Source organism: Mustela lutreola, chromosome 6 (genome assembly GCF_030435805.1).
Source record: "Mustela lutreola isolate mMusLut2 chromosome 6, mMusLut2.pri, whole genome shotgun sequence".
Taxonomy (NCBI): Eukaryota; Metazoa; Chordata; class Mammalia; order Carnivora; family Mustelidae; genus Mustela; species Mustela lutreola.
The window spans coordinates 107,591,922-107,607,706 of NC_081295.1; the positions used below are offsets into that span (position 1 = coordinate 107,591,922).

Sequence of the window (15,785 nt, forward strand, 5' to 3'; positions counted from 1 at the left end):
TGCCATCCCCACTGAACTGTCTGCTACCCTGATTACAAAGAGGATGGTTAGAGCACCTGGTGACCAAGACAGACTCTTTCTCCTTCACAGAAAAGAAACTCATTTCTAAAAGTTTACTGAACTGAAACTGAGAAACTCCCCAGAAATCATCAGTTGAAGAGGAATGAACTCCGGGGAAGACAAAGTAAGAGATCTAGTGACAGGAAGCCTCTGGCTTGCATCAAGAGGTTCCCAGCCATGTACACTAGGCTGAAGTTCCCATTTGGACCACTCTGAAGAAGTTCTGAGCCCTTCGTTTAAATCAGATGTGAAGGTCAGATAATCTGTATAATATGTCCAGTCTGGCGTAAGTACAGACATAGGGAAAGAGGTCTGTATTGGAAGTGACTGACTTGCTGAAACTGCATAAAATTGAACATTAGAGGTTACTTCTGAAAAATCAGACACTGAGTTCATGTAAAGAAGCAGGTTGTTTTTGAGGTCACTTGAATGTCCAGTTTCTGGATGATTTTCTAAATTTAATTAAAAATCTAGAGAGCTATCATGTGTGAGAAGTTTGGACTGTTGATAAGATCCTTTAATCTCTTTCACATCCAATAAATTATCTTGATTCAGTGTCTCAGTGGGGCCCACGGTTACACCATAGTGTCCTATTGTCAATAGTTTTAAAACATTTTCTGACAGAGAAGGATCATCAGTAGCCAGTTTTGAAGTCAAATCAGTATTCATCAGGTATGAAGAGGCAGTTTGTGATGGGACAATGGATAAATAAGTCTTATCCAAACATAAATTAACATCCAAATTACTTGATAGGGTAATAGATTCTTCCAAGGATGAGGATAAAATCCTTTTTTCTGTACTTTTTTTAGAAGGGAATAAAGATGACAGCTCTGTGAACACTGCTGATGGCGTTATTTCAGTAGCAGAGGAAAATGAATGCCCAGAAGTGATAGTTTGAATTCCCATTAGTGCATACCAGCTGGCTAATATCACTAAGTTCATCCAGAATGTCTCATAAAAGTGGGACTGTTTGCTATGCAAAACTCGATCTGAGAATTCATGAGAGGATTTTATTTCAGTCATAGAACATGTTGCACATGTTTGGCTTAATTCACTTAAAGAATCAGCAGCCTGTGATTTGATGTTTGTGAGTCTCTGGTTGCTAGATGCTTCCATAATAACCTGGTATTCACTGGGAAAGGAAGCTTGTGTAGTGAATTGGTACAGAGTTGATGAGTTTAAGATGGCTACCTGTTTAGATATAATTATCTTAGCAGGAGAAATGGGAGACATTGAGGAACTTAGCAATCTCCAGTACTCTCTTCTTGAAATTAAGGAAACAGGTGAATATCCTTCAGTATCCTCTTGAGCCCCCCTAGAGACAACTGGAGGTGCCCTTGTCGAAGCAGTTGTGAGCAGGAATCCATGGGAGAGTAATGAGTGCCTGTTTAACTTAATATCAGCCCCTGGAATGCCAGTAATTACTGAACTCATTGTGGTAGTAGATAAGGCAATAGTCTGATTGTTCTCAAATAATAAAGATTCTGTAGGAAAAATAGAATCTGTCATGAAAGAAGAGATGATAAATGAGGTCCTCTCTCCCCTACTGGGGAAAAGGAATCCTGGTATGGCTACTAAAGTTTGGATAGGCATATATGATATGGATGTTTTGCCCCAGACAATTTGTGCTGGGTCATGAACACCAAAATTCAGAAACTGAGAAGAGGAAACATCTGTGGAAGGAAGAAGACTGTATTTGGCTGAGAGCTCTCTAGTGGAAATCAGTTCTTTGAGTATATAGCTTTCAAAAGACATGCCAATACTTAATGCTGCCAAACCAGTGGTTGGGAGAACACCATCCTTGATAATATCTGTCTGTTTGGGACCTTCAGAGAGGAAAAAGGAAAGAAAATCAGAAAAGAGAATTAAAAATGAACAACTCTTGGTTCAACATCCGCAAATCAGTCAATGTGATACAACACATCAATAAAAGAAAGAACAAGAACCATATGATACTCTCAATAGATGCTGAAAAAGCATTTGATAAAGTACAGCATCCCTTCCTGATCAAAACTTTTCAAAGTGTAGGGATAGAGGGCACATACCTCAATATCATCAAAGCCATCTATGAAAAACCCACCGCAAATATCATTCTCAATGGAGAAAAACTGAAAGCTTTTCCGCTAAGGTCAGGAACACAGCAGGGATGTCCATTATCACCACTGCTATTCAACATAGTACTAGAGGTCCTAGCCTCAGCAATCAGACAACAAAAGGAAATTAAAGGCATCCAAATCGGCAAAGAAGAAGTCAAATTATCACTCTTCGCAGATGATATGATACTATATGTGGAAAACCCAAAAGACTCCACTCTAAAACTGCTAGAACTTATACAGGAATTCAGTAAAGTGTCAGGATATAAAATCAATGCACAGAAATCAGTTGCATTTCTACACAAACAGCAAGACAGAAGAAAGAGAAATTAAGGAGTCAATCCCATTTACAATTGCATCCAAAACCATAAGATACCTAGGAATAAACCTAACCGAAGAGACACAGAATCTATACTCAGAAAACTATAAAGTACTCATGAAAGAAATTGAGGAAGACACAAAGAAATGGAAAAATGTTCCATGCTCCTGGATGGGAAGAATAAATATTGTGAAAATGTCTATGCTACCTAAAGCAATCTACACATTTAATGCAATTCCTATCAAAGTACCATCCATCTTTTTCAAAGAAATGGAACAAATAATTCTAAAATTTATATGGAACCAGAAAAGACCTCGAATAGCCAAAGGGATATTGAAAAAGAAAGCCAACGTTGGTGGCATCATAATTCCGGACTTCAAGCTCTATTACAAAGCTGTCATCATCAAGACAGCATGGTACTGGCACAAAAACAGACACATAGATCAATGGAACAGAATAGAGAGCCCAGAAATAGACCCTCAACTCTACAGTCAACTAATCTTCGACAAAGCAGGAAAGAATTTCCAATGGAAAAAAGACAGCCTCTTCAATAAATGGTGCTGGGAAAATTGGACAGCCACATGCAGAAAAATGAAATTGGACCATTTCCTTACACCACACACAAAAATAGACTCAAAATGGATGAAGGACCTCAATGTGTGAAAGGAATCCATCAAAATCCTTGAGGAGAACACGGGCAGCAACCTCTTTGACCTCTGCCACAGCAACATCTTCCTAGGAACAATGCCAAAGGCAAGGGAAGCAAGGGCAAAAATGAACTATTGGGATTTCATCAAGATCAAAAGCTTTTGCACAGCAAAGGAAACAGTTAACAAAATCAAAAGACAACTGACAGACTGGGAGAAGATATTTGCAAACGACATATCAGATAAAGGACTAGTGTCCAGAATCTATAAAGAACTTAGCAAACTCAACACCCAAAGAACAAATAATCCAATCAAGAAATGGGCAGAGGACATGAACAGACATTTCTGCAAAGAAGACATCCAGATGGCGAACAGACACATGAAAAAGTGCTCCATATCACTTGGCATCAGGGAAATACAAATCAAAACCACAATGAGATATCACCTCACACCAGTCAGAATGGCTAAAATCAACAAGTCAGGAAATGACAGATGCTGGCGAGGATGCGGAGAAAGGGGAACCCTCCTACACTGTTGGTGGGAATGCAAGCTGGTGCAGCCACTCTGGAAAACAGCATGGAGGTTCCTCAAAATGTTGAAAATAGAACTGCCCTATGACCCAGCAATTGCACTATTGGGTATTTACCCTAAAGATACAAACGTAGTGATCCAAAGGGGCACGTGCACTCGAATGTTTATAGCAGCAATGTCCACAATAGCCAAACTATGGAAAGAACCTAGATGTCCATCAACAGATGAATGGATCAAGAAGATGTGGTATATATACACAATGGAATACTATGCAGCCATCAAAAGAAATGAAATCTTACCATTTGTGACAACATGGATGGAACTAGAGCGTATCATGCTTAGCGAAATAAGTCAAGCAGAGAAAGACAACTATCATATGATCTCCCTGATATGAGGAAGTGGTGATGCAACATGGGGGCTTAAGTGGGTAGGAGAAGAATCAATGAAACAAGATGGGATTGGGAGGGAGACAAACCATAAGTGTCTCTTAATCTCACAAAACAAACTGAGGGTTGCTGGGGGGAGGGGGTTTTGGAGAAGGGGGTGGGATTATGGACATTGGGGAGGGTATGTGCTTTGGTGAGTGCTGTGAAGTGTGTAAACTTGGTGATTCACCGATCTGTACCCCTGGGGATAAAAATATATGTTTATAAAAAATAAAAAATTAATTAAAAAAATGAACAACTCTGGCTGTGGGCTGAATCTTCTGCAAATTGCTCTGCTACCACATACCCAGTACATGCAAACAAATGGTGCTGTAAATCATATTTCTAATATGCCATTGATAGAATCAATGAATACATAACATATTGGTTTAGAAATATTAGAAGTATCATTTTACTTTCTAAATAGTGACAATATTTTTTATATTTGATAATAGTATATATAAACTTAAGTCTTTAAAAGAACAGAAATTATGAAGACAAAGAGTAGGGCAGACTACCTTTCTGCTTATGATATCCAATGGCCCTCACAAATATTTTTAACAAGAATACCTTGTTAATGGCTATAATTCTCATTCTTATTTTCTAATCATATTAGAAATCAGATTTCTAATATGAAAGTGTATGAATAAGTTTGGTGACTTCACAAATTGTATAAATGCAAAGACTCCTATTATTCATACTCCATGGAGGGCTAAAGTCAAACAAATTTTGTTATATAAGAAGAACAAAACTGGAGGTATCTTGTAGCCTAATATCAAACTATACTACAGAGCTGTTAGTAATCAAAATAGCATGGCACTGGAATGAAAACAGGCACATAGATCAATGGAATACAATAAGGAGTCCAGAAATAAGCCCTATTCTATATAGTCAATTAATCTATGACAAAGAAAGCAAGAATATACAAATGGGAAAACATGGCCTCTTCAAAAAGTGGTGCTGGGAAAAGTGGACAGCTACATGCAAAAAAATGAAACCAGACCACTACCTTACACCATGTAATACATTCAAATGGACTAAAGATTTAAATTTAAGACCCAAAACTGTTAAACTAGAGGAAAACAGGCAGGGAACTGTTTGACATCAGTCTTAACAATATTTTGTGGGGGGGGGGGGGCAGACTCCCTAGGCAAGGGCAGTGAACACATCGTTCTGCATCACACTATAACAAGCTTTTGCACAATGCAGGAAACCATCAGCAAAACAAAAAAGGCAACCTACTGAATGGGAGAATATATTTGCAAATCACACATGTGATACATGGAGATTTTCCAGAACTTACTATCAATAGAGCAAACTGATTAAAGATAGGCATAGGGTAGTGTGCCTGGGTGTATCAGTTGGTTAGGCATCTGACTCTTGATCCCAGCTCAGATCTTAATCTCAGGGTTGTGAGCTCAAGCCCTGATCTGGCTTACTTAAAAAAAAAAAAATGGACAGAGGACTTGAACTGACATTTTCCAAACAAAACATACAGATGGCCAAAAGATACATGAAAAAATACTTAATATCACTAATCACCACAGAAATGCAAATCAAAACTATAATGAGATATCACTTACATCTGTCAGATTGTTATCAAAAAGGCAACAAATAACAAGTGTCAGTGAAGGTGTGTATAAAAAGAAAATTTTGTACACTGTTGGTAAGAATGTAAATTGGTACAGACATTATGGAAAACAATATAGAATTTCTTTTTAAAAATTAAAAATAAAATATCACACAGTCCAGCAATTTCACTTCCAGATATTTATCAGGAAAAGGTGAAAATACCAGTTCAAAGAGATATATACACTTCTATTACACTGAAGCATTATATGCAATAGCCAAATTATGGATGCAATCTAAATGTCCATTGATAGATGAATGGATAAAGAAGATGTGATATAATATACAAAGGTATATTACTCAGCAATAAAAAGAATGAAATCTTGCAATTTGTGAAAACATAGATGAACCTAGAGGGTATTATATTCAGTGAAATAAGTCAGACAAAGACAAATGTATGATTTTATTTACATCATACAAGTGTATGGTGTACAAATCATACAAATGTATGATTTTATTTACATATGGAATCCAAAAACAAATGAACATACAAAACAGAAACATACTCATAGATACAGGGAATAAACTTGGTTACCAGAGGAAGAAGGGCTGAGTGCAGAGGGCAAAATTGATAAAGGGGATTAAGAAGTACAAACTTCCAGTTATAAAATAAAGGAGTCATGGGGATATAATATGTAATATAGGCAATGTAGTCAATAATATTATAGCAACTTCGTATGATGACAGATGATAACTAGATTTGTCATGGGATTGCTTCATAATGTATAAAAATATCAAATCACAATGATATGCATCTGAAAATAATATAATTTGTATATTAACTATACTCCAATTATAAAGAAAATCAATATATATACCCTTTATTTTATATTTATATATTTATATTTTATACTTACACATACAAGGAGGGAACATTCACAGGGAGATAAAAAGAACTAATGTATTCCAAACCAAATGACTCCTTTGAATAATAAAGCACGAAAATTTGTAACTCTGCCATTGATAGAATCAATGAATACATAACATATTGGTTTAGAAATATTAGAAGTATTATTTTACTTTCTAAATAGTGACAATATTTTTTATATTTGATAATAGTATATATAAACTTGTCTTTAAAAGCACAGAAATTATGAAGACAAAGAGTAGGGCAGACTACCTTTCTGCTTATGATATCCAATGGCCCTCACAAATATTTTTAACATTTTAATATTTTAATGGCTATAATTCTCATTCTTATTTTCCTTAGTGACACTGACTATATAAAGAGTAAATTAGGAATTTAGCATGCAGTGTACTATTTGCAATATGTCATCATTTGATTTAGTAAATTAAATAAGACATATTGAAACATATTCAACATGTCAAAATACTTCAAAATAGGAAAGAAACCTAGATTTAAAAATTTTTTCTAATAAATTGATAGGGATATGAATTTACATATAATAATTTACACAATGTTAAAAAGATACAATAAAGTAAGTAGTCAAAGTCTTTAAAAATAAATTTTACTGATAGTTAAAATAAGCTGGGGCTAAGGGTCAGTTATCTACCAAGATTCACATAAAGATATTAATGAACACTTGCACTGTTTCAGGGAGAGCATTTATTAGTAAGGAACATCAATATTATTAAACCAAAACTGAAAATATGAAACATAACCAACAAGAATCCTAAAACAATTTTATACCTCTGAAAAGTCATGTATCACAGAAAAAGAATGATTTGAAAGAGTCAGAAAATATGTTTCTATACACAACTATATCAAATTCAAACTTCTCCATATTTTACTTTCATCTGCTTACCTGGGTCAACTGGGTCAGTAGCCATTATGGTCCCTAGTCCTTTAGCCCTTGCTGATGGAAAGCCACTGGCTGAAGTGTCAGAAGCAGGTACTGTATATGTTTGTGTAGAAATGACATCGGTTCTTTGAGAGATGGGAGGTACACAGGTAATGCTCCCTATTCCATCACCACAAAAGAGCCCAGTGGAGCAGTTCTGCAAATGATAATTACCAAAATTAAACTCACAGTTTTTTGGTCCCTGAGAGAGAACTTTTAAATATAGTTTTGAGGTATTTCTTTTTTGAAGATTTTATTTATTTGACAGAAAGAGAGAGAGATTGACAGAGAGCACAAGTGAGGGAGTGGCAGAGGGAGAAGGAGAAAAGCAGGATCCTTGCTGAGCAGAGAGACAGATCTGGGGCTCAATATGGGGCTTGATGAGGGGCTTGATCCCAGGACCCTGGGATCATGACCTGAGCCAAATGCAGATGCTTAACTGACTGAACTACACAGGCACCCCAGTTTTAAAGTATTTTCATAGTTATATTAGATAGCTCATATCATTTTGCTTGAAAATAACATCTCTACAGTAAATTTTATCTGTATTTAAAAATTAATTTAATCATTCAAATCAGATATGCTCAATGGAATGTATAAATTTATTCTTAATTCTTTACATTTTAAACCAATATACTACTTCATATTTCCTTCTAGGATTTTTTTTTTCCAATGAAAAATTTGTATGTACGGTAGTCAATATGGATCTAAAAGCTTCATCACAAATCATAAACTTTTCTGCTGTAATTGTCATATTTAGTTGGAAGCTAATATAAGATGCAGTGTATGCAACATATAATTTGAAAACATTTTCTTGTGATGTTTGAATCATTTTAATTTGTATTGGCTTACAGAGCAATGATCCTTGTATGATTTGTTTTATGTGGATAGCCTATTTCTGCCCTATACTTATAAGATAATGTCTACATGAAGAAATTGTTTTTAGCTCCTAGGGAATTCTGATACATACATAAGTAAGTGCAAATGTATCGGGGAGTCTCCTTTAAATGTAGAATTAAAACTTAGTTATACTATTTGTAGATTTTGAACTTAAAGAAAATACAATTCAGGTATTATTTAAAAATGATTATGCATGCCTGTTTCCTAACACTAAGGACATAGCGTCTTACTTCACTGTGTTAGTATTTGTCTAAGATTGTATCTAATTTGCACAAAATGTAAATTTTGCTTTGGATATTTAGTTATAAATTATATATTCACTTTTAACTCACACCTGAAATTATTTGTAAGGTCAGAGGATTTTTGATGTTATATAACCACTTTAAAAACTTAACATATAGAAATGAGTAAAAAGTAAAGCAAATGCAATAAAAGAAACAGCAAGAAAAGATATATTTTATTATGTCACATATTAAGGACAAAGAGATTTGTCCTTTTCTCGATACAAGGGTAAGCAGCAAGCCTTGGAAAGAATTCACAGGTTGGTGAAAATGCACACAAAACTAGAATAGTTATCAGAACACCAATGTAGAGTTTATGGTGAAAACATAGCTGTTATACATCTCACAAATATTTTCATGGTCAACATTTTCCTACTAGAAGCCATTATTAACTACTTTGAGAAATCACCACCACAGGGTTAAGGATCCTCAAATGCCTCACGATCAGCAAGTTTTTTTCTTGTCAGCAGAGCTACACAAGAATCACAGATTTCCTTAATGTGCAGTAGATCAGGACATGTAAAATAGTGATTTAAATGCTTAATGATGTAAAGTGAAGAAACTCCATAAGAGTGATCTGGAATACTTGATATGCATTGACTAAACTATTTTTAGACAACTTTACATTGGCACTGCTAACATTTGTCTCTATGATTCTAATACATTCTCTAATATTGTCAATTTATCCTAGAGAAACTTCCACATTTTCCTTAGTTAAATCCCAAACTGCATGGTAAAGCTTATTACATGTTCACTAAACCTATTTCTTCTTCCTCTTCCTCTTCTTCCTCTTGGACTACGTTCCTTAGCCACTCTATGTGTGACTATGTGATTTACTTCTAACCAATGAGATGAGAATGGTCACAAAGTGTGCCAATTTCAGATTAATCCACAGGAGTCAAGGGGAGGAGCAAGATGGCAGAGAAGGAGGAGACCTAAATATCATTGGGTCCCGGGAGTTCAGCTAGATATCAAACCATTCTGAACAACTACAAACTCAACAGGAGATCAAAGAGAAGAAGAGCAGCAATTCTATGAACAGAAAAGAGATCACTTTCTGGAAGGTAGGACCTGCAAAGAAGTGAATCCAAGGTGATATATGAGAAGAGAGACTGTGGGGAGAGTGGGGGGGTATGGCCAGCTCCCAGTAAGCTCAATGGAATGGTATGGAATGAAATGGAATAGTAGAGCAGTGGAGCACAAAACTGGAACTTTTAGAAGTCTGCTCCACTGAGGGATGTTGCTCCAAAGGCTAAGCAGGGTGTGGAGCCCTTGCTGAGACAGTGTGGTCTCAGGAGTCATGGGCTTACAAAAAGACCAGGGGTGTTTGAGTGTGGCAGAGCTCCCAAGTATAGGAGGCAGGAAGCCGGCTGCAGAGGTGGAGCTGAGGAGTGAGCTTTCAGGTCAAGTTACCTTAAACTATGATGCAAGGCACAGTTGGGAGAATCCTCTTTGATCAGGGACCCCACAAGTGGCAGATCAGGAGACCCCCTCCTTCCTCCTCTGGGAGGAGTGTCATGAGAGTGCACTGTAGGAATCTGCTGGGTTTGGAAACCAAATGGGGCTGTGTGCAAGAGGCAGAAATGCTCAATCACAGGCCAGGTGAGCACAGAGTTCAGCCAGAGACAGATAGATGGGAGGGATTGATTTCTTTTCTCTGAGGGCACACTGAGGAGTGGGGCCCTGAGCTTTCTTATCCTCTGGGGCAGGAGATTGGGAGGCCACCATATTCATTCTCCTCCTCCAAAGCTGTACAGAAAGTGTTCAGGGAACAAGAGCTACTGAGAGCGAAACCAAGCAGACTACTTAATCTGGCCCCTGGCAAAGGCAGTGCAATTCTGGCACAGGAAAAAACACTTGAAAATCATGAAACAGGCCCTACTGAAGAAGATCAACAAGAACATCCAGCCAAGACCAAGTTCACCAATTAATGAAAACTGCAAAACTTTAGAGCTACAGGAATACAGCACATAGAATTTATGGCTCTCCACACCCTAATTCTTTAGTTTTTCAAAGTTAAATTTTTTACATTTTATTTTTTTTCTTATTCTATTTTTAAAAATTTTCCTCTTTCTTATTATAACGTTTTTAAACTATTTTATCTTATCAGTACCTTTTTAAAATCTTTTTAAATTTTCATTGTTATAGTTATATTCTATCCCTTCATTGTATTTAACCTTATATTTTGTGTACATATAGGTTTTTCTTTATTTAAAGTTTTGGGCTACAGTTACTTCAAATAGATCAAAATATACCCTAAATCTAGGACATGGCTTTGTTCTAGTCTTCAGCCTGATCACATCCTTTCCTCTTTTTATTTTCCAAACAACCTCTTATCAGTTCCTTTTTAAGAATCTTTATAAATTTTCATCTTTACAGTCATATTCCATCCCTTCATAATGCTTATCCATATATATACATGTATATATATGGATATATATGGATATGTATATATATATACATGTATATATATGGATAAGAAAAACTTTATATATATAAAGTTTTTCATATATAAAGTTTTTCTTTCTTTAAAATTTTGGGAGGCAGTTTCTTCTAATAAACCAAATCAAGTGTGTCGCTCTGTTCTATTCACCAGTGTGTGTGTGTGTATGTATATGAATACATATGTATACATATGTATATGTATATGAATATATGCATATATACATATATATATATATATATAGGGAAAAAAAGAAAAATATATATATATTTTCTTTTTTCCCTTTTTTCCCCTTTTTTTTCTTTTTTTCCCTTTTCTTCTCCCCCCCAATTCAGGTCTCTTTTGATTTGGTTAGTGTATATTTTCCTGGGGTCATTGCTACTCTTTTAGTACTTTGTTCTCTCATTCATCTATTTTTATCTGGATAAAATGACGAGGTGGAAAAACTAAACTCAAAATATAAAGAATAAGAGGCAGTACTGGTGGCTAGGGATCTAATCAATATGGGCATTAGTAAGATGTCAGAACTAGAGTTCAGAATGACAATTATCAAGGTGCTCACTTAGCATGAAGAAAGCATGGAAGACACTGGAGAATCCTTTTCTGGACAAATAAAAGAACTAAAATCTAACCTAGCTGAAATAAAAAAAAAGTTGCTAATGAGGTGCAATAAAAAATGGAGGCTCTTACTGCTAGGATAAATGAGGCAAAAGAGAGAATTAGCAATACAGATGACCAAATGATGGACAATAAAGAAGCAAAGAAAAAGAGAGATATACAACTACTGAATCATGAAGGGTGAATCCAAGAGGTAAGTGACACCATAAGACAAAACAATATTAGAATAATTGGTATTCCAGAAGAAGAAGAAGAAAGAGAGAGGGGGCAAAGGTATATTGCAGCTTATTATAGCAAAGAATTTCCCTAATTTGATGAAGGGAAAAAGCATCAAAATCCAGGAGGCACAGAGAACCTCCCTCAAAACCAATAAAAATAGGTACATCTAATAGTAAAACTTACAAGTCTTACTGACAAAGAGAAAATCTTTAAAGCAGCTCAGGACAAGAGGTCTGTAACATACAATAGTAGAATAACCTCACACCAGTCAGAATGGCTAAAATTAACCAGTCAGGAAACAACAGGTGTTGGTGAGAATGCAGAGAAAGGGGAACACTCGTACATTGTGGGAATGCAAGCTGGTGCAGCCACTCTGGAAAACAGCATGGAGGTTGCTCAAAAAGTCGAAAATAGAGCTAAGCTATGACCTCGAGCCTTATATATAGGCTCTCCTACATAGGCTACCCATGAGCCTACACACACACACACACACACACACGCACACAGTGAAATACTGTGCAACCATCAAAAAAGAAAATCTTGCCTTTTGCAATGATGTGTATGGAACTAGAGGGTATTATGCTGAGTGAAGCAAGTCAATCAGAGAAAGAAATTATAGTATGATCTCTCTGATATGAGGAATTTGAGAGACAGGGTGGGTGTTGTGGGGGCTTAGGAGAGAAAATAATGAAACAAGATGGGACTGGGGCTGGAGACAAACCATAAGAGACTCTCAGGAAAGAAACTGAGTGTTGCTGGGGCATGGGGGTTAGCAATAAGGTGGCTGTGTTATTGACATTGGCAAGGGTATGTGCTATGGTGAGTGCTGTAAATTATGTAAGACTGATGATTCATAGATCTGTATCCCTGAAGCAAATAATACATTATACATTATATGTTTTTTAAAAAATCCACAAATGTCTGTTATGTATGAACCTCCAGCTTCTTCTATGTGGTGACTTCTGAAAACACATGATAATGATAGAGAAACCACAAACAGGAAATAGCCCAGATCCAGAGTTCTCGCTCAAGGAAATATCTGAAATCAGAAACATTCACTTGGACTTCATATGAATGGAAAAGAAATTTTATCTAGAATAATGTTAGAGGTTATTGTTTACCAACCAGCATTTCCCTAAGTATATCAATTTTTCCTTCACATGGTAATTCTGATAATATTTTTTGTTTGTTATAAGAAAATTAAACCAAGCAAAATACCTCATAAATAGTTAAATATTTCTTTTCTTTTTCCAATACTACTTGATCACAGTGAAGGATATACATATTCCAAATATTTAATTTTATTTCAATAAACCTGAATTTTGTATATCTCTTTCCTAACTTCACAGTTACCCTAATTGACTTATTTCGCCAATACATCTCTCATTCACTCACTATTCACCTGTCAATATGTATTGAATACCTACTATGATACATAATGACTTGCCCACTGATGTTTATTGAAATGTAATATGTGCTAAGATGAAGATAGTCACTTTTACAAAACTTCATGACTTTAAAAACACATTTTTTTTCTCAATCTATATTTGAGGAAAAAATGTAAATAAGATCTTTTAAATCAGATCTTTATGAGAATAGGCCATCCATTTTCCATGGACACTGTGTAGGCTCCCATGTCTTTACTTGAAAAATATTTATTGATCAGTTACTAGGTGTCTGTGATGCAATTGCTGGGAACAAAATAATCAGCAAAATAAGCAAAGTTTCTCCTATTATATAGCTTGTATTTTAAGTAAAAGAATCAGCATTAATTAATTAATACCAATTAGTAATAAGTGGCTTAAAGACAAAATTTTGTGAGATAAATAATAAGGTAAAATAGAGGAGACTCTTTTAGAGGGTGTGGCCAGGGAAGTCTTCTCTGATTAGGGGTGTGAATTAATGGGAATATCTGAGGAAAGAGCATGCAATGCACAAAGAACAGTGGTACAAGGCACTGAGACAAGAACATGCCTCATATGTTTGAAAAACAGCAAGGTAGGCAGTGTGAATAAAGATATTAATAGAAGGCCATCAGTGAATAGAAGTGAGGTCACAGGCATAGGCAGGAATGAGATCATGTAAGTTAATTTGTTTGTTGTTGGATTTGGAATTAATTCTTTGAGCGATGGGAAGCCATTGAATATTTGATATTTAGAGTAAAAAACGATATGGTTTGACTTATATTATGAAAGGATTAAGTTAATGTTATATAAATAGTAGACTCTTAAGGGAGTTTGGAGAAGAGGGAAGAATGGAAGCTGCAGTATCAGTTGGAAACCAGCAGCAGTCTAGGCAAGAAATAATATATATTGGCCTAGAGTACAAATGGCAGATATTGTAACTACAGGTTATTTTCAGGATATGTTTGGAAAGCAGAGCCTATGATATATGCTGATAGACTAAATGTTTGGAGTGGGGAAAAATATAATCAATGACTGTTAAGTTTTTGTTTCTATCTTTGGGGTGAATAGTGGTGCCACTTATTAATTTGAAGAACACTGATGAAGACCAGTTAGGAACCAGAGGCAGATCAAGATTTTTTAAAATGTACTTTAACCTTGATCCAGACATGGATATAGAGTAGGAAATTGCAGATATGAGTATATCCTGAGGCAGAATTACCCTGAAATCATTTCAATTAAGTAGGAAATTATGATTCAAAGGAAACTAGTATTATCTCTAAGTCATTCTCTGTAATTCTCCAGTTGTAATGCCAAAAATTGGCAGAGGCTAGATTCATATGTAGGCACTGAGGCTCCAAAGTCCATATTCAATAATCACTATGCTATGTTTTTTGCCTTTACTTACATCTTCAACATTTGCTATGAACAGTTCTGTATAGTTGATTGTTTTAGATAATAAACTGTAATAAACAATACAGTTTAATTGATAATAAACAATAAACTGTATGGTTGATTGTTTTAGATAATAAAATTAAAACATTCTTCTGCTTTACTAGCCTAGTAAACATCACTATCAATTAAATTTAATGATTGTTAACAATGTGTTAGGATCTAGGCAAAACAATGTTTATTCTTGAAATGAACTTATAACCCAATGGATTATTATTTATCTTTCTATAGACAGTAACATTTGAAGATATAATGGACTTCATCCTTATATTCTATTTGAAGTGATCAGTATGTAATGCAGCATAGAAAAAAAAATCTCAGTGGTAATAATCAGTTTCATCACATCAGTCTAATTCTGTGGTTTGATCTACTTTCCTTAGAACTAGAAGGCCAAATTTACTCTTTAAAGTTTCCTAAAATAATTGACAACTTGAATTTTTCCCACTATCAAAATACACATTATTAATATATTTCATTGTTTAAATAGCACACTGTCTACATAATTTGTGGAGACCAGTGCAAATGAAAATATAGAGCCTCTTATTGAAAATGGTTAATTATTAAGTCAACAGCAGTAGGTCATTAGAGTATGTACGTGTGTATATGGGTGGGTATCTTCTAATGACAGGGTCTTGTGCAACTCCCAAGTCACATACCCATGATGTTGGCTGGCTTATAAATACTAATTTTATCAGACTATATAATAGTGGATTTTTCTACTTGTAGCTTGAGGCTCTTTGAGAATTTGCTCAGGATTGTATTTACCTTCTTAAATTGAAATAACTTTTTGATAATTGGAAGAAACATTTCAGATGACTGTTACGCTATATTCATGTCATGGTGTTCCTTATAGAATTATAAAGGAAACATATATACATTGTTATATACATTTCTTATGTGGTATAGGCTTACCTCATCAATTACAGTTCTAAGAAGCAATAAACCTTCCTGGTTTCATATAAA

General features: G+C 35.2%; 1 protein-coding gene across 1 annotated transcript in view; it reads right to left on the reverse strand.

Annotated features, from left to right (window-relative positions):
* Window positions 1-15,785, reverse strand: part of EYS (eyes shut homolog) — a 1,683,276-nt gene that overhangs the window by 801,130 nt on the left and 866,361 nt on the right. The window contains 2 exon segments of the mRNA XM_059179314.1: window positions 129-1,886; window positions 7,471-7,663. Coding sequence (XP_059035297.1) covers window positions 129-1,886; window positions 7,471-7,663 — 1,951 coding nt within the window.